General features: G+C 43.0%; 6 protein-coding genes across 6 annotated transcripts; all 6 read left to right on the plus strand.

Moving 5' to 3' along the window:
• Nucleotides 1-1,169: 1,169 nt before the first annotated feature.
• Nucleotides 1,170-2,674, plus strand: F5147DRAFT_650804 (uncharacterized protein; the record flags this gene model as incomplete). The annotated part of the gene is made up of 6 exons (XM_041433466.1): nt 1,170-1,374; nt 1,417-1,648; nt 1,993-2,009; nt 2,276-2,335; nt 2,489-2,561; nt 2,650-2,674. 6 exons carry the CDS (start codon nt 1,170-1,172, stop codon nt 2,672-2,674), a joined length of 612 nt encoding a protein of 203 aa, XP_041295445.1.
• Nucleotides 2,675-18,899: 16,225 nt separating this feature from the next.
• On the plus strand, nt 18,900-19,169 carry F5147DRAFT_771189 (uncharacterized protein; the record flags this gene model as incomplete). The annotated part of the gene is made up of 2 exons (XM_041441202.1): nt 18,900-19,084; nt 19,136-19,169. The coding sequence occupies 2 exons, from the start codon at nt 18,900-18,902 to the stop codon at nt 19,167-19,169; spliced, it is 219 nt and encodes a 72-aa protein (XP_041295446.1).
• Nucleotides 19,170-20,273: 1,104 nt separating this feature from the next.
• F5147DRAFT_572181 (uncharacterized protein) lies at nt 20,274-21,546 on the plus strand (the record flags this gene model as incomplete). Its single annotated transcript, XM_041431071.1, is given in 6 exon segments — nt 20,274-20,364; nt 20,413-20,622; nt 20,648-20,655; nt 20,667-21,008; nt 21,062-21,261; nt 21,312-21,546. 6 exon segments carry the CDS (start codon nt 20,274-20,276, stop codon nt 21,544-21,546), a joined length of 1,086 nt encoding a protein of 361 aa, XP_041295447.1.
• Nucleotides 21,547-22,275: 729 nt separating this feature from the next.
• F5147DRAFT_572290 (uncharacterized protein) lies at nt 22,276-22,497 on the plus strand (the record flags this gene model as incomplete). Its single annotated transcript, XM_041431077.1, has 1 exon — nt 22,276-22,497. The coding sequence occupies one exon, from the start codon at nt 22,276-22,278 to the stop codon at nt 22,495-22,497; it is 222 nt and encodes a 73-aa protein (XP_041295448.1).
• A 9-nt stretch (nt 22,498-22,506) lies between these two features.
• Nucleotides 22,507-22,782, plus strand: F5147DRAFT_545172 (uncharacterized protein; the record flags this gene model as incomplete). Its single annotated transcript, XM_041430310.1, has 1 exon — nt 22,507-22,782. A coding segment is annotated over one exon (276 nt), but the record flags the coding sequence as incomplete, so codon positions are not given.
• Nucleotides 22,783-23,650: 868 nt separating this feature from the next.
• On the plus strand, nt 23,651-26,549 carry F5147DRAFT_650807 (uncharacterized protein; the record flags this gene model as incomplete). Its single annotated transcript, XM_041433467.1, has 12 exons — nt 23,651-23,779; nt 23,828-24,086; nt 24,148-24,249; nt 24,376-24,426; nt 24,485-24,704; nt 24,755-24,810; nt 24,986-25,091; nt 25,156-25,238; nt 25,300-25,496; nt 25,566-25,716; nt 25,894-26,148; nt 26,185-26,549. The coding sequence occupies 12 exons, from the start codon at nt 23,651-23,653 to the stop codon at nt 26,547-26,549; spliced, it is 1,974 nt and encodes a 657-aa protein (XP_041295450.1).
• Between the last annotated feature and the right edge of the window lie 1,278 nt (nt 26,550-27,827).

Genomic DNA, 27,827 nt, shown 5'->3' on the forward strand with positions numbered 1-27,827 from the left:
TAAAAGGTCTAGTGGCCAGGTCCATCTTCCTTTCCCTGTGAAAGGTGTGTTTGGGGGTGCGTAACGGACTGCAACTAACTTATGGTCGGTTATTATTGATGTTGGTCCTGCTTCCCATGAGGATAGGCTTTCGTATATTGATGAGTTCATGTATATTCTATCCAGGCGGGCTAGCTTATTGTTATGGCTGTGGTATGTGAACAGTCTGTTGTTTGGGTAGGAGTGTCTCCACGAGTCTTGTACGTTGAGCGCTGATCTCATGTTTCTTAGGGCTTCTATTGCTTGAGCATTTTCGAGTCGAGCTGGTGCTCAGTGTAAAGAGTTGATTCTGTGTGGGCTCTACAAAGTGTTACCTTCAGAACTCAATGTGCGAGTGATATGCTCATCCCAAAGAGACTGCCTATAGAAATACTCCTTGATATAATGCAAGGGATATCTTGTTAAGATCGAGGATGAGAGAGAGGAAAGTTACCAAGAGCACGCTCGATGTTCTGAGGATGCGTCTGAAGTGGTCCGAAAGTGGTCCAACATCAAGAAATGAAGGTCTGAGGTCGCGCAGAGCTCCCGAAGAGCTTCCGATGAACAGCGAGTGTTCTGAGAGAAGTATGGCGGGTGTATTGAAGTACAAGACTCGTGAAGTAAAACTAAGCAAAGTCTATCAGAAAGAACTTAGAGACAGTGAGTAGCGAAATGGCAGCGGTCAGGCCAAGCAATCATTCCAAATGAACAAAGATCGATTGCACGAAGTACGACTATCCGAAAGTGACTCTACTAACTATGACTCGTAGCAGGGAAAGTGAAGTGAAGTGCGAGTAGCTAGTGAGGCAGATTATATCCTACAGCATGAAAGTCTGGAAACTGCATAGGCGAAACCAGTAGTGAGATAAGACATCTGAAATGATGTTATATGCTAGGAAACTCAGGAGGTAGCCCTTTTCCTCCTTCCCTGCTTCTGGGCAGGGCAGGGAGATTTTAACATCTTGGAGGTCCTGGCTGAGGGACTCTCTGATCTGTATAAAGGCTTTGCGGGTGTGTTTGACTAGGATGAGTGTGACAATGCTTGGGTTTTTTCCATCATAATCAAAGATTCGGAAGAGGATCTTAGGGTTTGGGACTTTAAGCCAAGTGTTGATGACTTTGGGCGCTTGGTAGTCAAAGAGTTGGGCAGCATGTGCAAGATGGATGCTAGGGAAACTTCCATTTGGGATTGGGGTGAATTAGGGCAAGAGGATGGTTGCGTTCAGGGTGCTGCTCTTAATTATAGAGCGGTTATATTCTGTCATAGCAATATGGGCACACAAGTTCATTTCCTCGATTGCGAGGGTACCAAGGGCTGTTGGTCTAGTGGGGAGTTCGGTGGTGGGGTTTCCATTTGTGAGTCCTCGTTGTTCTCCGGTGCATGGATTGGTTCAGCAGCACCTAGAATAGGAAAGGTGTCTGGGGCAGTCCCAGAGTTATTGGTAGAGGGTTTGCAGATGGCCCTCGGGTTGGGGAGAGGCGGCGAGATGGATGGAGGTTGTGAGGGAGAGGTTGTGGGCATGGCAGGTGGTTGGGTGGTCTCTGCATTTATGTCTGAGTCTCCTTTGTTTTCCAGGATATTTTTGGGGAAGAATTGTGGTCCTGAGCAGGACACTCTAGTAGAGGTATGGTGAGAACCTAATGGTGAGGGACAAGCAGCGATGCTAGCGCTTTTGATGCTGGAAGGTTCTTTCATGTCTGTAGAGGAGGACAAGTTTATCTTTTCTGTGGATGGGAGGGTTTTATACTGTGGTTTCTTTGCACAAGTTATGATGAAGCGAAGCATGGGGGGGGGACGGAGGCATGTTTTTCATGGCCAAGGTAGACAGTTGTTATTGTTATTGGAGCAGCTGTGTTGGATGTATTATGGTGTCATGTCTTCAATTTCTGGTCTTAATACTATGTGCGGGGATCTCAGAGGGTGTGGTTCTGAGTCTTTTAGGTGTTAGTACTCGTTTTTTATTATGTGTATAGGGTGTTTTTCATTTTAGGTTGCTTATCTTTACATCTTTAAGGCGTATTCCCAAGTTTTCCTGACATATTTTCTGGTTGTTTGATGGGTGGGCGGTGTGTGTCTGTTTTCTCATTTTTGTGATCAGTATGGTTTGTAACTTGGATGTTTTGTCTTTTGACAGCGTAGTACGCATTTGTGTGATTGACATTTGTTTTGTTGTCTTTTTCTTTTTTACTTTCATCAGGAGGCTAGGGAGGAGACCCTAAAAGTTTTTTTTGACTCGTTCTTGGTGCTTTTTTCTAGCATGGGAGAACTGTAGCAGGTGGTGGTACAAGTTCAAGGGCCTTTTGTTACCTCAACTCTGTGAGTTAAATTTTCTACATGCCTTCCAACCATGCAGGCCTTACAGTAGAGCTCAGTACCAAGACAATCCTCACATCAAAATTCAGGGGCATTCATGCATCCTGCAGAACCTTGGCATGTTTACTGAAGTATGAAATCCCCATGACCCTCTAGATAAAGGAGTTCTAAAAGAAAATAATCCTATTCCTCCATCCAAGTCAACAAAGGGTGATCCTTCAAAGAACATGTGAGTAAGTTCATCTGAGACTAATCTTCTTCACTCACTCCTAAATGTCAATTGCATCATGAAAGATTGACTTCGAATGATGTTTTAGCCAGGTGTTTATTGTAGACAGCTAAATTGTGGTCCACATTAGAGTTCAGGAGATCTTCATAATTAAAGGTGATAGTGTTAGAAGTATTAAAAGTAGTTGATTGTGATGTCATATATAGTAAGAGAACCTCTTGTAGCACCAAAGTACTCCATCTGAGTTGAGACCTATGCTGGTCCTTTCACAGTGTAAGATTGATGTTTGTGAGTTGACTTTTTGGTATCCTCAGTTCCAGTGGTAGGAGTCATGTATTGCATTTGTGACTGAGATGCTTGATGTTTTGTTTTGAATTAAGAACATGCCAGTCACACATAAACTTGTCGATTTCCCAGTGTCTTTTTCTCATAAGGACTACAATGTTGAAGACATAATATTGACATTAAGCATACAGTGCTGAGATCATGTGATGTTCAACAACCTAGATACAAAGTACTAGTGCAATAGACTAAGCACCTGCCAATGCTAATTGCCAATTGAGTGTCCCCTTATGAAGAGCTTCAAAGTATGAATCCATACATAAGTCCATTTTATGGATCATTTCCTCATATGCCTGGATGTGAAACTGTAAGATGCAAGTCACTGAGCATACCCCCACTTGTAGTTTCTCAGTATAAGGTCCCTCTAAGCTCCCAGCCAACACAGATAAGTTGTGTGCTTTCTCCAAGAGTTTGCGTGCTTCATGAACATCATTCTTATATTCTGGCTTCAGTGAATTCCATCCTTTGCAGTGCAGCACTCAAGCTTATGCTAGGCTCATACTTTGCTATTTTCTAATGCATGTCAAACACCCATCGCACACGAATTACTTTCCAATGTTATACGACACTTACCCACTCAATCCGATGTTTATCCGCTAACCTGACACTAATCTGATGTAATCCAATGCTAATCCAATGTAATCCGAAACTAACCCGATGCTAACCCGATGAAAACATCCTCCCTATGTCATGTCCTGTCATATCTATCCCCACTAGGTGCACAGTTATTCATTTTCATGTCGCTAACATTGTAGACCACGTGATTACATGTCTGCAGTACCACATGTCTTATTACATAGGACATTAGACACGAAAATGATCGCTACTACCTTTGCCTATAGCACTCTGAAATTCTACATAGACACTATATATTTCTCATACCTCCTACCTATTACTTTACTTACCTTTCTACCTCCAAGTAGGAGGAGGTCATCTGATACTTAGTGGTTCTGAGCTGAATTCTGCAATATTATCCTTTCTTTATCTGAAATACTTTGAAACATCTGACATTCACTATCTCTGACACCCACTACATTCCCGACACTAACCCAATGCAACCCAAGGTAGCCCACTAACCTGAAAACATCGGATCCGACATTTTGACATTGGACTCATAATTATACCTTCGGACTTTGTTTCCCATGCTTGGACTATCTTCCTTTTCATATAACTAATTATTCTAAAAATATCAAACAGCAAATCCCTCAGGTCAAATACACTTGTCTCACAAGTATAGCAGACTAGGCTGTGCAAGACCACAACTATTATATTTGGCTGAGTGCTTACTGTGTGTTGTGCTCAGCCAAAGTTGTATCACTACATTGGTGTAGCACTCAGGTTGGCACTGGGCACGTATCCTGCCAATCTCACAGATATCTCACATTGCACTTCTCGACACTCCTTTTACCTTCTGAAAGCTCCATGTGTTCTTCTGAGTCATCTGAAGGTTGTCCATCTGTTCCAAAGCCTGTTTTCACTTGCAATCCACCATACCATGTCCCGTCCATGTCCATTTGACTTCACTGGTGTGTTTTCCACTTTGTTCATTTGTTATTGAACATATCATAGGACCTATTATGTCGGTATCCCCATTTACTGGAATAGTATGTATAGCAGCACACCTCACACGTTATTACATGCATATCTGTGTAGTGGCTTGCCTCAAGTTTTATTATATTTTGGATAGCTTATCTCGCTACTGTTCTTGCCTACACAATTCTGGACTTTCACACTGTAGGATATAATCTGGCTTGCTAGCTACTCACACTTCACTTCACTTCCCTTGCTATGAGTTATAGTTAGTAGAGCCACTTTTGGATAGTCATGCTTTGTGCAATCAATCCTTTTTGTTCATTTGGAACAATTGTTTGGCTTGACCACTGCCATTTCACATCTTGCATCTTGCTGGCTTTGAGTTCTTTCAATAGACTTTGCACAGTTGTACTTTGGTACTCTCACAAGTCTTACACTTCAACATACTTCGATGTACCTGCCATATTTCACTCTTGGAACCCTTGCTGTTCATTGGACGCTTCATGCAACCTCAGACCTTCATTTATCAACTTTGGACCACCTTCACTCGCATCAGACAAGTACTTCAGTACATCAGACACATCCTCGGAACATCGGATGCACCTTAGGTGACTTTTCCTTTCTCTCTCCTTTGATCTTAACAAGACATCCCTTGCATTTGTATATCAAGAGATAGTTCTGCAGGCAGTCTCTTTGGGATGAATTACACTTGCACCTCTGAGTTCTAAGGTAACAACTTTTGTAGTGCCTATATAGAATCAACTCTTCATAGCGGTCAGTAGCACAGATGGTGTTTGATCCTTAAGACTCCAATCACTGATACAGATTTGAGCCTGGTTCATAACTAGTGTTGAACCAGATATCATCTAGATCTTTCAGGAGTTCAAGTGTCTCCTACAAATAATGGATTGAATTTTGATAAATCATTCAAAAAAGATTGGCCCACATCTGAGGCTCCACCTCAGTGATGCCAGTGAGTGCAGGATTTGATATGTTCTTGGTACCGATGCCTGTTGATGTGTGTTCAGTGTTGCATACAAAGAATGGACCAGCTTGCCTGGCATAATGTTTTCTCTTAGAACTTAAATGAGCTTGATGACACTGCTCAGTTGTGTTGTACTTAGTCATGTAGAGATGTTCCAAGTGAAAAGGTATAGATAAGCTTTCAAGTTGCTGTATTCAGTTTGTATTCAGTTTGCAATGCTACTATCAGTGTCTTACTAGGATGTGAAAACAGTAAAATCACTGATTTTCAGTATCCTACCACAGTCAACGGTTCAGACAAATACCAATGGTCGATAATGTGGTTGTTCATGGGAAAAGTATGTTGAGTTCTCAAAGGAAGTACACAGTGACTAAAGGAGGAACAGAATCAATAACTGGCTTGATGCAGTGCTATGACTTCAACAAATACAGATATATGTCTATGCGATGATTCTTAGAGCTATAATGATACTCCCTATCTTCACAAACCAATTGGAGATCAAACTAAGCCTCTAACATGGATCAGCCCAAACTAATATGTGGCTTCAAAACCTACTCTCTGCTGCTCAGGCACTACATGATGAGTATGATGCAGGACAGAACAGAGTACACCCTCTTGATGTAGTCTTAAGTGGGCCAAGTTCTTAATATCTAAGAAGTAAAGTGCGACGGTTGTGGGAACGTTCGGGCACTCACGTGGTTTGCGCCTATTTCAAGTATTTCGTTTATTTCATTTATCTTGTGTATTTCGCCAAAGGCCATGTGGTTTGCACTTAGCTCGCTTAACCTCAATTTGGAATTCTCACGTGGACTCGCTAAGACTAAGACTAAGACTAAGACTAAGACTAAGTAAGAAGAGTGTGAACGAAAAATCTGAGAGAAATTTCTACAAGTCCGAAAATACTGCCAAACACGATATAGTGGACAGTAATCCTCACGCCTACTGTGCCGTGGGAATGCAATGGACAAACAACAGACTTTTCCTACTATATGGGAAAGGCATCGAGAATAACACAAGCAATAATAGAAATTTGATTACACTTTTGGTTACACAAATCATTACACAACTTGGCTGCTGCTTTTGAATAGAATTCTCGAGTTAAATTGCCTTTCCCTGCAGCCAAGTGTAATAAAGTGTAATACACTTTTTGTGGGTTTCATTTCTTATCAACAATGAATAGAAGTGACTTATCAATGAGTTCAGGCAATTTTCACACTTGCCAAACAACAGTTTGAATATTATAATATAACAAAGATGGATCAAAATTTTCCTATTCCATGAGTTGTTGACTATAAAATTGCTACATTGCAAGGTGCATGATGCTGATGTCTGCACATTTAGACAACAACCACAGATTACACCAGAACGTGACTGCCAGTCACAACGTGAACAAGATAGAATTAACAGACTTCAAATGACATCTCCCACCAGATGCAATCACCGTCGGGCTGCCCAGGATAATCAGGACAGACCTCCGCCTGCTGTACCACAGCCAAATTTTGTGCCAGCCAATGAGCCACAAGCAGGCCCTGTTCTACGACCTTTTGCATGACAACCTCCCACACACTTCCCACATCAACCACTACCAGTTGAGCGATATCCTGGCTTGCCAAGAAATGTGATTGCGCATGTGGAGCGTGCTCATCAGTTTCCTCCTGTTGATTATAATGCTCACTTAAATGAGCAAATGAATACTGCTCAAAATGATAGGCGCCATCAGTGGAATCTCCGTTGGCAACAGGACAGAGATGAAATAAGACAGCAGGCACAGGCAGAGGTTATGGCAGCTAGAATACAGCCTCCACAGGTACCTCACATTCCTAATAAACCTGCTCCACCTGCTCCCGTGCCTCCTGCTCCTGCATATGGCCCTATTCATTATGAGGATGCAGTTGGACCTCAGAACTTTAATGATCCCCTCTGCTACTTTGCACCTAATCCTGCACCACCTTTGCATGCTCTGCCTCAACCTGATTACCATCAGTTTAACATCCAGTTTCATCACTATTTCCAGCAAGAAGAGATGGAAAATGAACAGATTAGAAATGACTTTCTTCAGAGACAAGCACAAGAGGCATTTCATCAACAGCAGATTCAGCTGGAATTGCAGCAGCAGGAAGCTAGGTGGAGAAATAGAGAGGCTCAGTATGCTTTTGAAATACAGCAGCAGGAAGTTGAGTGGCGCAATAGACAAGCTCAGGAGGCTCATCGCATACAGCAAGAGGAGGCTGAGCGGGCTAATAGACAAGCTCAGGAGGCTCATCGCCTACAGCAGGAGGAGGCTGAGTGGGCTAATAGACAAGCTCAGGAGGCTCATTGCCTATAGCAGGAAGAAGCTGAGCAGGCTAATAGACAAGCTCAGGAGGCTCATCGCCTACAGCAAGAGGAAGCTGAGTGGGCTAATAGACAGGCTCAGGATATTCAGCAAGCAGGTCAACAGGCAGAAGAGCACCAACACCGCCAGGAGCAGAAGGATTGTGAGCAATAGGAGCATCTTGAAGAGGCATTGCGCGAATATGATAATCTTGCTTCTCAGCACCAGCATAAAGATGACGAGGAAAGAAGAAGAACTCAGGAGCAAGAACATCACCAGCAGCACGATGCAGAGGATGATGAAAATATCAACCAGGCGCCTGTCCGAAATATCCCTATCCCAGATGGAGCTCAACCATACACAGAGCTCATTGATCGCCACACTCTTGGTCCTCTTAATGTGGAGTGCCCCAACTGCCATGCCATGCATTTTGCATGTGAAAGACTCACCAAATCATCTGCACAAAATCCACAGTTTGGTACGTGCTGCTTGGAGGGAAAAGTCAACCTTCCTCCCTTTCCAGCATGGCCACTTGAGCTGCAACAGGCATATGGAGACAGAACATTTGTCTCCAAGATTCGCCAGTACAACAGTGCTCTTGCATTCACATCTGTAGGCGTCACCATTAAGGATAGGGCCCTTCAAGGCTCTGGCCCAAATGCTTTTCGTATCTATGGATCTCTTCACCACCTTATGGGCAGCCTAATTCCCCCTGAAGGTATTCGGCCTTCATATGCTCAAATCTACATTTATGATCCTGAATGTGCCACTGACATCCACACCAACTGACCAGGAAACAAAGGCCTTGATTGTTGTATTCTCAGAGACCTCCATGATATGATCTATCGAAATCATCCCTATGCGGCTCTTTATAAGCAGGCCTATCAAGTTATGAGTGAGAAGCCTCCAGAGCAGCACACAGAAGTTTGTGCACACATTCACTTTCAGCAGGGCACAGATGGTTGAAGATATAATCTTCCCACTGCTGATGAAATTGCTGTGATCATTCCTGGAGATGGATCTGAGGAGGTATCCGACAAATGAGATATTGTCTTGCGACTTCAAGGTGGTCAGCTGCGACGCATCAGTCAGCTCAGCCATGCATACTTGACCCTTCACTATGTACTTCTCTTTCCTTCTGGCGAGGAAGGCTGGCACCTTGGAATACCTCTCAACATTCCTCAAGGCGGACGTACATGTTCAAAAGAAGTGACCCAGCTGTTATACTACACCTTCCATCTTCAACCCCGCCCCATCCATATTGATAACAACATCTTTTGTGGTGGAAGACTGTTTCAGCAGTATGTCATTGATGCTTGGGCTTCCGTCGAACAGAGCAATCTGAATTGGGTCACCAAAAATCAAAAAAAAACTTAGGGCGGACTGCTACCGAGGCCTGGCAGACAACATCCTTAATTATGGCACAGATGATCTGGCTCAGACAGGTCGCTCAATCATTCTTCCATCATCACATACTGGAAGCCCCCGCTACATGCACCAGTTGCTTCAGGATTCCTTGGCCATTTGCCGTGCCTGCAAGAAGCCCGACCTCTTCCTAACAATGACTGCAAATGGGAGTTGGCCTGAGATCACTGAAAACCTCCTTCCAGGTAAATTTTAATAATTGATTTATGATGTTGTTGCTAATATTGCTTATGTAGGTCAGAGCGCTGTGGATCGTCCAGACTTGGTGGCTCGCATCTTCTACCAAAGGCAACAAGCGCTGACCTGCACCAAACCGGTTCGGTGCATGGATGACTAATGCTCTCCCACGAGCCCGATACCCTAGAAATCATTATGAACAATCTTCCTTTACTTTATGGTTCAGACTGCAGTTCAGATAGTATTTTCATTTCATTTCTCAGATAGACTCAGATAGGCTGAATATTTTTGTATATTTAATTTTGCAGTAAATTCTGCTTAGTCAGCAGCAAAAATGACTCAGACTGAATCCCACACATGTCAAGTAACAGTGAAAAATAGTTCTTGCATAAGTTGCCTTGTGGGAACTTTCTTAAAACCCTAAATACACGGCTCGCGTCATTTCTACGGTCAATAAAGTAACATCATAACAAGACACCAACAAATAACATAATCAGTCTGTTACTTAATATTTGTCACATGATACTAAGTCATATGACTCTAACATTCAGGTGACCTATGATCCTAAACCAAATCATGACAAAGCAACCTTTTGAGATGACTAAAGCTTGATGACACAAATTATAAAGCACATGACTAACAGTACAATAGTATTGGTACAATCTGACTAAGCCTATTTCCCTTAGAATGTGGGAAATAGTAGCACAGCCACCCTAATTTATCTATATAAGACCCCACTTTTTGCCAATAAAAATAGGTATAGAGGGAACTTTTAAGCCCCACAAAATAAATTTGAGTGTGAAGTGTGATCAGTATCAACAACAGTGACAAGAGCTGTTAAGCAACTAACTGAGAGGTCATTGTAAGCAACATCCAGCAATACCTTTAGCTCATTGTCAACAACTGTCAAATATCTTGAGCTCACTGTGCTCAACAGTGAGCAAAACTTTTTCTTTGATTTTCTACTGGTGAACCTCTAGTCTCTTTCTTTTCTTTTCTTTCTTCTTTCTCTCTTTCTTTTTCTGTTTCTTTGTTTGTTTGTTTCTTTTCATTTGTCTCTTTTTCTGTTCAGTTTGTTCACGTCTTAGTGTTATTGTCTGAATTTGTTTCAAGATCTTTGTGTTGTCTTTACGTCCATCTAAGCACTGGCTTAGTGGGAAGACTTCAGAAGTTGATAGTGATGCTTGACCTCACTCATCTGAGTAGTGATACTGAGCCAGGGTTTTATTTGTCTGCTAGACTTTAGTTGTTGAATAGGGGACTTGGTACTGAAATCCAAGGACGTCCGTTCCTGATTCTGTTTAAATACTCATCGTGAGTTCCTTGGCAGCAGGTTCAATAGTGAACTAAGAGTTCTACTGATCACTGATTAGTCCTGACCTTTGATTCTACCTGTTTGTGCTGAGGGGGTGATTGTTATAATTTCGCACAACGTTCTGTAGTAAATTTATTATGAGAAGCATTGTTACTGAAGGAAGGGTTTCTCTTATCAATCTATTTTTTATCAGTACCATACTGTTGGGCTGACTTTTCTCTGTTCTCCAATCACTGCCATACCATTGGAGTGAATCATTTTCTTCTTGTCATCACCATACCGTTGGGCTGACTACATTCTGTTTATTTTATTTTCTATTGCATCCATACTGTTGGATTGACTGGTATTGCTACCGACCTCACAGGAAGTACTTTTGTCTGAACATAGCTTGGGGAAGTGTAAACAGCCACCCACGAACAACTACATTATCAGTCATTGGTATTTGTCTGAATCACTGACCGTGGAGATTTTTGATTTTGTAGGTGTTTATCTATAGATCATCTATCTAAGAAGACAGCGCTCTTGAAGAAGGTTTGCAAGGGCTACTATGGAAAAGTTGCAGGATTGGTGTACACCATCAAATATCAGAAGTGTGGTCTCCCTCACATGCATCTGCTTATCTTCCTCAACTCAGATCATAAGATAAGGACTGTGGAGCAAATCAACTCCTTCATCTCCACTCAGATACCAGATAGAAATGTGCACCTGCAACTCTATGAAGCTGTATCAAAATACATGCTTCATGGCCCATGCAATCCAGAGTGTTGCTTGGAGAATGGACAGTGCAAAAAGCACTTTCCAAAGTCTTTCTATGATCAGACATCCTTGAAGGATGATGGCTACCCAGAGTATGCAAGATCAGATAATGCTCGCATGATCCAAAAGAATAACAATGTCTTCACCAATAAAGATGTCGTTCCTCACCCTCTGGAACTGCTGGTTGAATTCAACTGCCACATCAATTTGGAAGTCTGTACTTCAATCAAATCTGTCAAGTATATTCATAAGTACATCTACAAAGGACATGACCGTGCGACTTTGGAGATGGAAGGACCAGTGGATGAGGTCAAATCATATCTTGACTCCAGGTATATTAGCTCAATTCAGGCTGCATGGCACATCATGGAAAATGAGATGCACCTTGAATGGCCTGCTGTCTACCGCTTGCCAGTCCACCTCCCAGGTGAACACATGGTTGTCTATGATGCTGAGGATAATCTCGAGGATGTTGTTGAGCATGCAGCAGCAAAGGAGACTCACCTCACTGGATGGTTCAAAGCTAATGCTGATGAAAACATGGTGGCAGCTGGAGCCTGTTGTAAAGAGTTGATTCTATGTGGGCATTACAAAAGTGTTACCTTAAGACTCAGAGTGCGAGTGAGATGTTCGTCCCCAAAGAGACTGCCTATAGAAATGCTCCTTGATAAAAAGCAAGGGATATCTTGTTAAGATCGAAGTGAGAGAAGGAAAGTTACCAAGAATGCACTTAGTGTTCTGAGGATATGTCCAAAGTACCGAAGTACTCGTCCGAAGTGGTCTGAAGGTGGTCTGATGTCTAGAAACGAAGGTCCGAGGTTGCACGAAGCGTCCAAAGAGCTTCCGATGAACAGTGAAGGTTCTGAGAGAAGTACGGCGGGTGTATCGAAGTATAACTAAGCAATGTCTATCAGGGAAACTTAGAGACAGCAAAGAGCGAAATGGCAGCGGTCAGGCCAAAACAATTGTTCTGAATGAACAAAGATCGATTACATGAAGTACGACTATCCAAAAGTGACTCTACTAACTACAACTCGTAGCAGGGAAAGTGAAGTGAAGTGCGAGTAGCTAGTGAGGCAGATTATATCCTACAGCATGAAAGTCCGGAAACTGCATAGGCGAAACCAGTAGCAAGATAAGACATCTGAAATGTAATAAGACTCAAGGCGAGCTGCTACAGAGATATGCATGTAATAAGGTGCAAGGTGTGTTGTTATACGTATAACCGACGGGCCGACAACATATGTGCCCCTAGACATAATCAATAACAGATAACCAAGTGAAGAACACACCAGCAAAGTCAAACGGACATGGACAGGACATGGTACGGAGGATCGGAACTGTATACAGGCCTTGGAAATGGACGGACGACCTTCAGATGACTCGAATGAGCACGGGGAACTCTCGGAAGGTAAATGGAGTGTCGAGGAATATGTGTGTGGGATACCTATGAAATTGGCAGGATACGAGCCCAAAACCGATCCGAGTGCTACACCATGATCTCCTCTACCAGGATTTCCCCTCAAAGTTTGTGTGGCAAAAAGTTGCTTGGAAGATATGTCAGTGTGGAGTTGCAATTGGAAGGATGTATTCTGCTGCCCCCAGCTCTGGAGAGAAATTTTATCTGAGATTGCTTTTGACCGTAGTGAAAGATATGATTTCTGCGATGATTTGTATGAATCAAACTTAATGTGTTTTTTCAAAGGCGCTACCTCCTATGAACACCTGCGGACTGTCAATGATGTTGTCTGTGAGACTTTCAAGGACGCATGTCAGCTCAGGGGTCTGCTAGATAATGATAATGGATGGATTTAGTGCTTGCAGGATGCCTCTCATATGTGCACTGGATACCATACATGAAATCTATTTGCCATCATCCTCCTCTTCTGCAACCCTACAAGCCCTGACGACCTTTGGAACTGCTTCAAGGACAATCTCTGTGATGATCTGTGCCGTCGTCTCACTCACACACCATTTAACATGCCAGATGCTACTGAGGAGGAGGTCTATGACTATGGTCTCCATATCATCAATGGAGTGCTTCACAAAAATGGAAAGTCTTTGGATGCCATTCCCCACATGCCTGTCTCTCAAATGGCAGCAAGATGGGGGGGGCCATGGAGGGTAACCAGTTGATTGCTGAGCAGCTCCAGTACAACCAAGAAGAGCTTCAGCAAGTGGTGGATAGAGGAGTTCCTTCTCTCAATGAAGAGCAGAGGGCGGTCTTTGATGCGGTGGTCAATGATGCAATGCATTGGGATGAGCGCAGACCAGGACATTTATACTTTGTCTACAGTGCAGGTGGATGTGGCAAGACATATCTCTGCAAGCTCATCGCTTCAAAACTCTGTGCTGAAGGCAAGATTGTCCTATGTGTGGCTTCCTCCAGAATCGCTTCTCTCCTCCTGCCAGGTGGATGTACAGCTCATTCGTGATTCAAGATCCCTATTCCCATTCACGAAGACAGCTCTTGCAACATAAAGAAAGAAGACATTCTTCATGAGCTTCTCGAGGCCACCTCCCTAATCATTTGTGATGAAATTCTGATGTTACACCACCACATCCTGGAATGCCTTGACCGCACATTATGTGATCTTCTGAATGTTGATGCTGATTTTGGAGGAAAAACAATGCTCTTTGGAGAAGACTTCAGACAGACCCCTGCCGGTGGTGCCTCATGGATCCAGGGAGCAGATAGTGGGTGCTACCTTTTGCAGATCTTGCATTTGGTCAAGGCTTCATATATTCCATCTCAAGAGAAATATGTATCTTGGTCAAGATCCCACTTCTGATGATTTTGCAAGGTGGCTTCTTGAGATTGGAGCTGGTAGGGGCACAAATGAAGATGGAACTGTGACTTTCCCTGCCCAAATGCGGTGTCCCAACAATGATCTCCAGTCTCTCATCAATGCCCTATACTCAAGAATTCTGCTCCCTGATCATCCTCCCTTAAATGATTCATACTTCCTGGATCGCACCATTCTTTCTGCAAAAAACACTAATGTGGATGAAATCAATGCCACTATCCTGGAATCATTCCCTGAAGGAAAAGCAGTCTTCACCAGCGCGGACTCAGTCACGGAGAGAGAATACAATTACATTCCACCAGAGTTCCTTCATACCCTCGCCCCATCAGGCTTCCCTTTGCACAAATTGGAGGTCAAAGCAGGTGTTTCTCTGATGCTTTTGCACAATTTGAACCCCTTGCAGGGACTCTATAATGGCACTCGCATGATCCTCCTGTCTTGGACCACCCATGTCCTTAGGTGCTGTGTTCTTAGGGATGGAGACGATGAAGATCAGCAGGTCGATGGGAACACAGTCCTAATCCCTCACATCACTATGGAATCCAGTTCTGAAGAGAACCCAATCCCCCTCAAGCATCGCCAATTTCCTGTTCGTCTTGCATTCGCTATGACAATCAACAAGGCGCAAGGTCAAAGCGTCAAGTGGGTTGGCCTTAATTTGCGGACTCCTGTCTTCAGCCATGGACAACTCTATGTGGCTTTATCTCACTGCACCCACCCAGACAGGGTGTTTGCTATCTTTCCTGAGCATGAAGAAGGCTCAAATACAACCAATGTAGTATATACAGAAGTACTTAGAGGGCTGACTGATCCTATTGATGATTGATTTACATGTTCTGTACTTTTATGTTATGTAGTAGATTGTACTTTTACTTTTTGTCAAAATCTTGCTCAAAGAATGTAACTTATCTTGAAATTTGTGATCTCTATCTGCTGTGATTATTAGGATGCAGCCTGAGGCCAGGAAGCCAAAGGAGGGCGTAGCCCTCCTTGGCTTCCTGTGATGAAGGAACAACACTCATTTTCCTCCCCTGAAGGAGCACATAGCGCTCCTTCAATTTGTGCTGAAAGCACAACAGGCATGAGTTCATTAGTGACTGACTGTTAGTCTTATTTGTCTTCTCTTGCTGATGAAAATATGTATATTCTCCCCACAGAATAGATTTTCTGTGTCTAAAAGAGAACTGGAATATATCTGCACTAGATGACTGATAACCATGTACCAGCTAGTGTAAAAAGTATGGCTCAATGGTGGCCTCAAATATGCTTCTGTATGTTATGGGAAATAGTGTCAAAAAATGGAATGAAATAACTTAATATTTCACTTAGTGTGTCACTTAGTATCTTAGGGGTGAGAATTTAAAAAGAGCTTTATGAACACTTTTTATTTTTCACTCACTTATTCACACTCAAGCTTAGATAATATAGAAATGGGCTCTCTGTAACTTGGCTTGGAGCTCTCTTTATTAGAGGGAAAATTGGGCTCCTTATATACTACTAGAGGTGGCTGTGCTACTGATTACTAATCTACTATTAAAGTTTCAAAGAATACCATAGAATTTTCCAGACTATTCCACCAAACTCCGGTGTTGTCTAATAGAATATTCCTAAACCTTTCAAATTAACATTAGTGGCTGTGCTCTGTGGCTATGCTAACCTGTGCTACAAAGCTATGTACACTGCCTCTGCACTGCCTAAATGCTATACTCCAAAGTTGTATTCAAACTTTATTGAGATTCTCACAGTCTGATATTAACTTGTTAAATACTATAGTGTTGGTCTTATATATTTGCTATGAAGAAGCTTTGCATGGGTGTCATAATGTGCCACCAAGTCACATGTGACTGATTATGTAATGAAGTTTGAAGTCTTTCAATCTTTCTTCTCATTACTGTAAAAAATGAAAAACCTATGTATGTGAATATGTCAGAACATAATACAAAACATACCCTAGAATATGTGAAAATGTGTGAGAAAATTCTAGGAGGTGTGAGAAACTGCTGACTAATTGAAAATTCACATGTTTGAAGGCAATCTTTCAGAAGAATAAGTTTTATTTTAAACAGTTAAGTAGTACTAAGTCAATTTGAGCCCAAAAATACTCAAATAAAATATGGACAATGCATAGAAAATTCTGGGTAGAACCATAGGCTATTGTGAAAGGTATTATAAGCCAGATATTTGCCATGTTCATGTACAAAACAGGTTTTGTACATGTCATCACTCTAAGTCATTGATATACTCCTGAACAATAACAGAATGAGAACTTTCAGGGAGTTTCGGGCTTGAATATGCGATGTGGGGTGGGAAGTTGGGATGCAGCTTGTTTTGAGGTTAATGATGAAATCAATCTCAAAACATACAGCATCCCATATGGAACTCAGGCTATCACTATGATTGCTATACTGCAGAAATGGTCCAGCAGGAATTGAGGTAGTGTAGGAAGTTGGGATGTAACTTGTTTTGAGGTTAACATGGAACTCAGACCTTCACTATGATCATCATACTGCAGAGATGGCTCAGAAGGAATATAATATAGAATATGTGGCGGAATTCTATGTTTACAAGTCCCTATAAGTACATCATATAAGTACATCACAATTTTGGCTCCCTCTCTCCTGCATAGCTTCACCTTTGCTTTCATCCAAGCCTATTGTGATGTGGCTTGATGCAATTGGTATCCCACAGACATAGCATTGGCAGTAGTGTGCACATAAAATGCATGCTGGGTATTGTTCAGTCAGTGGACTTAGCAACTCCTCCAAATCATGACCCTTGTGCACAGTAAATATTTCTATTGAATGAGAGTATAATAAGCAATTAGCTTCAAGATTCAGATGAATTAAAACAATGAAACTCACAATTTTAGTCAGTAATTAATGACAATGCTCCTCCTAGCTTGTGCAGTGTGAATGCTGGAGGGTTCTCACAATATCCCTGGTGCTGGTCTGCAGCAAAAAGTCTGATGAGCAGTCAGATGAATTGTTGAGAAAATAAAATTCACCATTTTGATTCCTAATCAATGTCAATGCTGCAGCTAACTAACTTACTATCTTTTGCCTAGAGTTGCAAAATGGCCTTAAGTTACAAATCATAATGTAGCACACTTGTCTTTCACTCATTTTCTTTAAATAATGATTCTAAAGGAGGATCAATGCATAGCAACCTTGCCTCAAATCATCTTATACCTTCTCTACACCACTACAATAGCTAGTGCCTATCCCACCTCCACCTTTGATTCTGGCACTTTCCGCAGGTGCGCCTGCCTTTGTTATAGCTGTTGATCTGGCAGGTTCTCACACCTCCTTCCTCACTGCTACTCACTGCAGACAATCGCTCCCACCTCTACAACCTAGTAGCCACTATTCTGGTCCTCACTGTGCTCTATAATGACCACTCCCTTCAAAACTCTGGCACTCAAGTGGTCTGTATGTCCTTGCAAGTTGCCCCCAGGCACTGCCTGCCTGCCTCCATCATCGTTCTCACCTCTGCCTCCTTGTCCCACCAGTTCCATTGCTCAATTGGTCTGTGCACCCTCACAAGTTGCCCCCAAGCACTGCCTCCCTCCCTCCATCATCATGCTCATCTCTACCTCCTTGTCCCACCAGTTCCTCATGTCTTGTGGGTGAAGTTACTTCAAGCTCAAGGGCCTCTCCCATTCAGTCATCACATACAACTTTCGAGGGCAACAGCACTGTAGCACTTGAGCTCGCACTAGGCTTGTATTCAGCTATTTTCCCATGCATATCAAATATCCATTGCACATGAATCACTTTCAATGTTATCCGACACTTACCCGCTCAATCCAATGTTTATCTGCTAAACCCAATACTAATCCGCTAATCCGACGAAACCTGATGAACCTGATGTTTTGGTCGCATCGGACCTGATATTTTCCCGTGCACTTGTCCTCCCTATGTCCTGTCCTGTCATATCTATCCCCACTAGGTGCACAGTTACTTGTTTTCACATCACTAAACATTGTAGAACATGTTATTACATGTCCACAGTACATTGTGACTTATTACATAGGACATTGGACCCGAAAATCAGTGGTACTACTTTCACCTATAGCACTCCGAAATTCTACATAGACACTATATATTTCGCATACCTCCTACCTATTTGACTTACCTTTCTACCTCCAAGTAGGAGGAGGTCATTCAATATTTAGTAGTTCTTAGCTGAATTCCGTAATATCATCCATTCTTTATCCAAAACACTCCAAAACATCTGACATTTGCTATCCCCGACATTCACTATATTCCTGATGCAAACACGATGAAACCTGCTAACCCGAAACCTGAAAACATCGGACCTGATGTTTTTGACATTGGACTCAAAATTATACCTTCGGACTTTGTTTCCTGTGCCTCGGACTATCTTCCTTTTCATATAACTGATTATTCTAATACCAAACAGCAAGCCCCTTGGGTCGAATGCACTTGTCTTGCAAGTATAGCAGACTAGGCTGTGCACAATCACAACATATTTTTATATTGCTGGTTACTTACTTCGTGTAGTGCCCAGCAATTGTTGTATCTCTACAGCGCCAATCCTGTTTCTTAGCAGCTAGCCGGCAGTTTTAATGCAAAGAAGCTGTGGATGCACACCATCAGGCTGAAATCCTAGGTATTTCTTCATATTCTAACTTTGCTCACTTCTAACCAACCATATATTACTCATGTTAGAGATGCCAAACAAGGATCATCAGTTGGTGGAGGATATGATGGCCAACTGTGGAATGGATGTCGACAGACTACCATGCACTGCACCTCCAGTAGAGGAAGGGATGGACATGAGTCATGCAGGTGGAGAATATGAAGCCTTTAAAGGACTCGCTGAGAAAATAGCGGATGTCAGTGGCTAGTATGTATCATTTTCCTATCTCTACACCTTCTTGCTCATGCCATCCACCAGTCGCTATGTTGATCTCCGCACTCGACAGGACTGAACAGAAAATCAAACCAAACACTGGCATCTTCAGCTGGACTTACTTGTGAACACTTAAGATAGGCCTCACTCAAACACCACCAACATCACGTGATGTGACAATGGTGTGACCCTCTACTCAAATATTGCAGCGTGTACTAAGTAAAAGCTGAGGGTACAGAATCTACAGATGCCTAATGTAAAGGTATATAGTAACTTAGTAGCTGCTTGTATGTAGGTATATTAGGTGCTTTAATTGAGCTCAGCAAGATCATTGAAAATGGACAATGGGAGAGTGCAGTGACCATGATACTTGATTGACAGGCAGGAATGGTGGGTAAAGTGCGACCATGGCCTTCTTGCAGCTCATTATCTTGCACAGAGTCTTGTGTCTCTTCTCCCACAGCCACATCATCTGAGGCATCAAAATCCTCTTCCGAGTTGGTCTCTGTACTATGTATGAGCTCAGATATCTCCTCCTCTTGAGCCAATGGTAAGTATTGCTCAACCCCTGGCACAGAGTCTAACTGGAGAGACTGCTGCTCAGATTCATTGACCAACACTTGCCATAGGTCACAGATGGATGTGGCAGGCGTGTTTGACATGTTCAACACATGAAGTGGCGCGTTTGACACATCAGACGCGTTGGGCATCAAAATTTGCGCTGAATCATTAACCTGTGAAACTTCACATCAGAAAGCTAATTTTGGCTGTAATTAATGTGAGTATTCACATTCTCCTTGTTCTCGTCATTGATTTTATTCTTCTTGAGGAGTGCCTTTGCAAGATTGGCATTCCTTGCTGAGTCTGCGTGAGTCCATTTGCCCATGGCTAGCAAGTAAGTATTTAACTTAGTCAGGCAAGACAGAGCACAAATCGTGTTATTACATCAATTTACAGGCACTAATCGCAAATCTGCTTCCTATGAATAGTTGGAGGGTCATATGGGCTGTCACACCTGAAAGCCAATTACTATTTAATGTAGTGTAGCCTCTGAAATAAGCAAATGTCACCCTTTTCTCCCTCAAAATTGCAGTAGCATGACTAAATACATCACATGACGTTGGTGGTGTTTGAGTGAGGCCTATCTTACCTCAATTACTGTTCTCATGATTCTGGAGACAGCATGCCAACCTTGGACAATGAGCTTCTGGAACCACTTTTAGACAATTCTCCCAGTGTTTCACTGACTAACATAGAACTTGTTGATCTCTTCAGTATGTAAAATGAATTTTTTACTTCTATATGCCCTAATTTATTTGCAGAACAAAGCTACTTCTCACTTCGATCGCAGCCCTTCCACAAATACCCCAATGAGACATTGATATATCATGGCTACATCAGGTGCACACCAATCTATCCAACAGTTGCTGTATCACTGTGCACTCTTGCCACCTACTGTCAAATCCATCGCTCTTGTCCTAGGTTCAGCATTCAAGCCCAAGTCAAATCTCTATGTTTCCTTCATGATATATGTCCACACAACTCTTTTTAGCTTAGCTAACAATGTTGTCATCAGATTCCCTACAGACCATACCTCAGTGTACAACTGTCAGTTGCTTATGACATTTATTTAGACATCCTTCACCATGTGGATCAGTGGCTTTGCATGGTGCTCAAACATGACATGCTGCATTGGTGCATGCTCAATTCATGCCCAGCTTGCTTCTATAAGCTGGAGGATGAGCCAGCACTAGAATTTGATTGGCTGGTATCTATCGACAGCAATAACAGTTTGAAACAGTGGGACTCGACAATTTATGGCTCAAAAAGGTGCCCAGATTCTCATAAGGCACGGTCTGACTACTGGTTTGATGCCTGTGATGTAGACAGGTTCAAGGATGAAGTAAGGACACGAGAAGTAAGATGTTTCTCTTCGTGCAACTACAGTCTGACAATGCCCTGCAGAGGGAGTCAAATAATGATAACTGGATGGACGACACAGTCGGAACTAAAGCCGGTGGGACATTCATGTGCGTCAACCGCTGGCGCAATGCTGGACCCAAAACTCGTAAAAACACAATTTCAGTATTTGACGAATCAGGCATTTTTATTGCAGCATGTCATCATTGGTGCATTCTTCTAGCCTGCGACATGATCCGGAGCAGGGAATTGTTAAGTCATTTCTCAATTCATCTTTGCTACTACTGAGCTAATTTAACAGGGCAAAATATCTGCTAGCCATAATCGAAAAGCTCCTTACAGTATATGGGAAGAATGGAGGATGTGCCTATGACATCAGATGCACATTTTCGAAGATGCTAAGTAATAGTTCCTTGGGTACACAAGCACACGAATTGGACTTTCAGCTCATGGTGGGTGCATTTCATGGACATGCTCATAATCGTAGATGCCAGCTTGACTGGCATCCTATGTACATTCCAGGAATCAGACACTGAGGGCAAAGAGTGTGAGCATTTTTCATTCTGGGATGCTGATAAGTATGCCACACTCAGTGTGTATTTTTTTCTCAAGTCTTTCAATTATGCAAATAATGATTTGTTCAGGCAATTTTATTTGGAATCATTATCAAGAAGTGTTGAAAGCGATTCAGACACTCACTGCCAAGCTCACGACCATCAAGGCTGAGTTATCTCTGACTGATGAAGACTTCCATTGATTTTACAAAGAAGAATATGATCACTTAGACAGTTTGAAGCTGCCACCAGTTAGAGACCAACTCTGCATACACTATGTTGAGGTCCTCGACAAGCTTGCAGAACGACGGTAAGTAAAGCTTTCATACTGTAATTAAGGCTTTGATAATTTGATTGATCTAGAACCGATTGGGATGCAGCCCACGAAGTTGACAACAATGCCCTTACTAGTATTCCCACTGGTAGCTTGGAGCAGATAAATAGTGCCCTCACACAAGCTTCCATTCAAGTTGACACTGCCTACACTAAGTTACAGAATGCCGAGGTGCTTGTTGCACACATTGAGGTTGAATTGGCTGTTGATCAGCAGTGGGAGATTGGCAGACCGGAGTACCAGCATTTCAAGGAGAAAGCAACCCTGGGCAAGTATTGCACTGCCCTGGATGAGCTAGAGTGCCTCGTTGTGATGAGGCTGTTTGAACTCTCGAAACTATCATTATTGGAAACAGGCAAGTTTGTTTATGTCAAAATATGTACACTAAAATTAATTTTTTGATAGGGTACAAGCTACGGCAGCAGATTGGAAAGGCTCTACAACATTGTCCGGATGCAATCCATAATGCAATTAATCGCTACAACACTCAAGCTGTAGCACTCAAGCCACCACAACCGAAGATTTCATGGAAAGATATTGCTGACTATGGTTTTCTAGGTGAATTCGATCTTCTGCGATATTCTTGCAATGATATTTGAACCAGTGATTGGTCGAAGCTGGGTCATCGAGAAGCAACTACCAAATTCTTCAAGCTTTGCCGAGCCCATGAGGAAACCACTTATCTGAATATTGAAGTTCAATACCTGCACACCTCCATGCATGATGAAGAGCTCAGAATGTCTGCCATTGTACAGGACATTCTTATTTCAGATCCACAGCTTGCCCGCAAGCTCCAGCACCAATACCGTTCATGTGCAGCTATTAATGCAGTGCATCACTACCAATTGGATTGCATTGAGAAACTTGCAGGTTTTTCTGGAGTGAGGGGTGTTGGTATACGCCTTGCGCATGATGCTGATGTTGCCCACAGTGGTACATTTTGTTGGAGCACATGGATTCAATACTGATGTATCTCACAGGGTGACCTGACAATCTTGTGAATCTCCAGGCCATTGTTAATCCCGAGTATACTGATGTTGACACCATTGATCATGAAGAACAAGAGACATTGACGGAGGACATGGCTGATTATTTACAGTTGATTATCGACTAACTGGAGCACCACTTACTACTGCACTTGGGCACAACCTACTACCGCACTTGGACACCTCTTACTTACCTTTAGATCATTAGTGTTGTATTTTTGTATGTCTGGTTGTAATTAATTGATTGTTCCATGAACGATGTGGGAAACTTAGCAGAAATGTGATAATGTAGTGTACAACTGTTGACACGGACGGAACTGCGCATACACTTGTGTATACAGAAATGGTGGTAATGTAACATACACTTGTAGATATAGAACTGGTGGTAATGTAACATACACTTGTAGATATAGAAATGCGCATACACTTGTAGATATAGTGATATAATGTCGCTGATCGGTGTACATAATAATACCATGACTAGTAGTCATTATGCATTAATAGACCCTTTGACTGCAACTTACCTGCACTTCCTTTTTCTGCTGCACCTAGCATCAAGAAATTTGTGCCCATGAAACCAACCTCCCCTCCACTGCCCTTCAAACCTCCAGGTGCCAAACTGGTAGAATTCAGCTGCTTCACTATATCAGGTCTTGCCGCTTTGTGTACTCCTACCTTTGCACTAGGTTTCAGCAATAATAAGCAGCAAGCTGCCGCATAGGCTCTACTTAGGAATGATGCTCATATTGACGGCACACATTACCAGATGAGGACCACAGGGGGTCTTCACCCATCATACATTGGTTTCAATCAGTCAATCGATGGGAATGAGATGGAGCAGACCCTTACTCACAGCGAGCTAGTTGAAGCAGCCCTCCAAGATGTTTTTGATGTAGTCAGTTGTTCCCATATTTCTTTTCTTAAACCTCACAATATGTTTCAGATCACTTTGCAAGACCGCCTGGATGGTGGGATATCCCTCATCATTCGATGCGCTGGTGGTAAAGCAACCCCAAATATCTCACCTGAACAAATTCCTATCGACATCTATATCACACCCCATGAGCTACAAGAAACACCACAGAGAATTGGCGAAGATGTCACTGTCTTGGTGCAGGCATTTGTGCAGGAGTTTGCGGTACCTCACCTCAAGTGCTTTGCTGTACGCTGCATTGTTAAAAATATGAAACCCAGTAGGAACTGTAAGTAATTCATCATTTATCTCATTGTTTCATTGCTAATGTGGCTCTGAAGTCCCTGCAGCTCATATTAGTATTAATGGGCCACAACACCTTCCTGCGCCTATGGTTGCCACAGGAACTCGCATCCAGTGCTCTGTGCAAGCCCCCAAGGTCTTTTTCACCAGTATGCAGTCCTCTCTGGATTCTTTGAGCTCTGCAGCCATTTGTTATGGAGGAGAATTGGCTGCTGGATGTGCGAAAAAAACTACACCATTGACCCCATGCTCTGAGATCTGTCAATGCTGTCCAGCCGATATGTTTGCCAAGTCTAGCCCACTGGTGGTGACACACACAGAGTCAAGTCACTAGTGATCCCACAACTTTTGGGATGCTGCTTATTAGCATTGGGCCTCACACAGATGCCACACTTGATCAGCTGAACTTGGGTGACAAAAATGTGTTGAAGCTCCAAACTTTGATTGGAACCATATGCAGTAGCCATTGGGAGGCCATATTAAGGTCACTGGCATGGGACCTTAAGTACGAAAAAGCAGCTATTTTGTCCAGTGCCCTTCTTGCAGACCTACAAGTGGATATATGGTCCATTAACCCTGAGGTCGCCACCAGCTTGAAAGTTAGGTATCTTCCATTCTCAATTTCTGAAGCAAATTGTATTAATGTCCGCAAAGCACTAATCATCATGGCTTACCTCCATCTTCAAGCTTCTCGGCATTCTCATATTGCTGTGTGCGCTTTACCTTTTTGGTTTGTTATTACTGTAGATATCAAATGTTTTGCCCTTGCTTAGTATAGAATAATGAGTCATTTTGCCTTACACTTGAGAATGCTGGTCTTCAAAAAATCATATCCTTGGTGCATTAAATAGCTAAATCAAAACTTGACCATTCATTGCTGATTAGTATCTACTGCTTCCCTCGTAGCCAATGATTACCCAGTCCTTTTATTCTCAGAAACGCAGTTCAAGCACAAGGCATGTTCAGCCACCCTGTTCGTCAATGTCCCAAGGTTGTGCTTAGGAAGGAAGCTCGCACCGCTCTTTCCACCATGTTCAAAATGATCTATACATAAGTCGTGGACCTATTCGGTCAAAACACTCAAAGCTCAATCTATGGAACACATTCTGTTGGAAGAAGAACAAGGACAAAGAGAACTGTGAGTTTATTTTATTATCACACTGTCATGCTTCATCGTGCTCACAGATGATTTTTTTCAGATAGCCTAGGTACAGCTGCGCTCCAATCGCTCGTACACGATAACAAGGATGAATACTTCACCCTCTCAAAGGAGGAACAAGACAAACTGCTTACTGAGTTTGTTGAATTCAAGGAGACAAAGACTATTGGTGTTTGTACCTCGATGAAATCAAAGATTAATGATATCACACACACTTTAAAGGCGGTGGAAAATGAGGTGTGTTCTGACTCTGTTCGTTTTTCTTTCTGTTTCTCTGACACAGCCCCATGAATACTAGCTCAACAGTTTACATTGTCATACAGATGCAGAGACTATCCTCTCCATGGTATTGCATTTGCTACTGAAGGCATCGAAAACTTCATGGGTACTGTCATGGGGGTTGATAATCAAGATTTAGTAAGCAAAATAGAAGGTTTTGCGGTCCAAGGGATGAAAGGTTAGTGTCCTGCATACTATTGTGTTCTCAGTCTAATTTCATTCAGGTGCTGCGAAAAACCACAAGCAATGTGTCTCCAACACACATTCAGAAATCTGCGACATCATCAACCGCAAGCTTCATGAGTAGTTTTTTTGGGGCTTCTCGACAATGGTTTAAATAATTTTTTTTCTATAGAAGAGATCACTGGTGATAATTGTGCAAAGATGCAATGGGTCTACTATTTCCACAATGTTATCCAACACTACCAGGTCGTCGTGGAAGGGTGGCCTGAGAAGATTCCTTTTACGAACCTTAGTCAGGTATCGAGCACACTTCTAGACCTTCAAATGCTTTTGCACAAGTGGGAGTCTGGTGCAATGTACTGGAAGTCCTTGAGTGATGAAGAATTTGAGGAACTCTGTAAGGAGTGCAAAGAGAAGCTCAAGAGCGGTGAGCTAGCTGACCATTATCATCGACCTCAATCAGACAAAGGAAAGAAACACACAGAGACCATTGGTGATGACAACAGTGATGCGGAGGGAGATGAGGTCATTCGCGAGCCAGCAGCACCATTTGATAAGGCCGTTCAGGAGTCAGCAGCACCATCTGATGAGGCCATTCGTGAGTCAGCAGTGCCATCTGATGAGGCCATTCACGAGTCAGCAGTGCCATCTGTGGTTGCTACTGCTTCTGCCTCTCCAGATACCACATCTCCTCAGCCTTTGGACAGAAATTTCAGTGCTTCTGGGTCCTTTGATCAGTATATAAGCCTCAACACCCTTGACTGCAATGCCATTTTGGCCAACTTAGAAAGATTGTTCGGCCCTGCACCTAGTACACTGTTGGAGTAAGATCTCCCTCACTTCCATAGTTTCAATTTGGAGTTATGTGTCATTCAGTTTGCAAAGGTAGTATGAAGGTAGCATGTTAATAGACTTGTGCATACATAGTTCTTAAGTACCCAGTGAAAATATATGGTTGCTCTGCATACTCAAATGCTGATTCAATATTCCGCCCCCCACCCCCCCAGCATATCCCAATAGAAACCTAAGTAGAATGGTGCATTGATCAGCATCGTCATATGGTGTCTGTATATCATTGGAAGTGATAGATAGTAAAATATATAGGACTTACCTTAAAATGGGCACTGTCACCCTTGAAAGTTGTGTGCGATGACTGAATGGGAGAGGCCCTTGAGCTTGAAGTAACTTCACCCACAAGACATGAGGAACTGATGGGATAAGGTGTTACAGGCATCTGTAACACCTACAGGAGCCCCCACTCCACTTACACCAGCCCCCGCTCTGCTAGACTCCCGACGCGGCGGCACACTGCCAGCACTTAGAAAGACAGCGGTCTGGACCGCTGTGACACCACCCCTGGCCTAGACAGCCTTGTACCTGATCCATGGAGGCTGTACACCTCATGGTCACCCTAGATCAGTGCATGCATACTGCATGTCGCTTCATGAAGATCCGGAGCGCCCTTGGCGCCTCATGTACTTATGTGCAGTCGCACTTGGCGCTGCATGCTTGATCAGAGGTAAAGCCTCATGTACCTTATCTGACCCTCATGTCTTGTTATCATAGATTCTAGATATACTATAGATTACAGACTGAGCTTGAACACTTATAGTTAGACCCTATAAGTAGACAGATTATTGTACTTAGACTTTACTTTAATCTACTTGGTCATCCCTAGAGTTAGCCTTGTCTAATCCACTTGGTTCTACTTTGAAACTGCACTTCTAAGTCACTCCCCGCGCCTTAGCCATATCCACTAGCCCTGTATCTTGACGAGCGCCGTCTTACCGAGATAACCGGAGGAACCCTTGACGTTCCGTCAAGTCGCCGAACACCCTCAACGTTGGTGGGCTCACTCGAGCCGACACTGAGAAGACCTATCCAAGTTCGCACACGCTGACCGACGGTCAGCGTAACACAAGGAGGCAGAGATGAGCACGATGATGGAGGGAGGGAGGCAGTGCTTAGGGGCAACTTGTGAGGGCGCACAGACCAATTGAGCAATGGAACTGGTGGGACAAGGAGGCAGAGGTGAGAACGATGATGGAGGCAGGCAGTGCCTGGGGGCAACTTGCAAGGACATACAGACCACTTGAGTGCCAGAGT

The sequence above is a fragment of the Suillus discolor genome (assembly GCF_016758755.1).
Source record: "Suillus discolor strain FC423 chromosome Unknown F5147scaffold_14, whole genome shotgun sequence".
Classification (NCBI taxonomy): domain Eukaryota; kingdom Fungi; phylum Basidiomycota; class Agaricomycetes; order Boletales; family Suillaceae; genus Suillus; species Suillus discolor.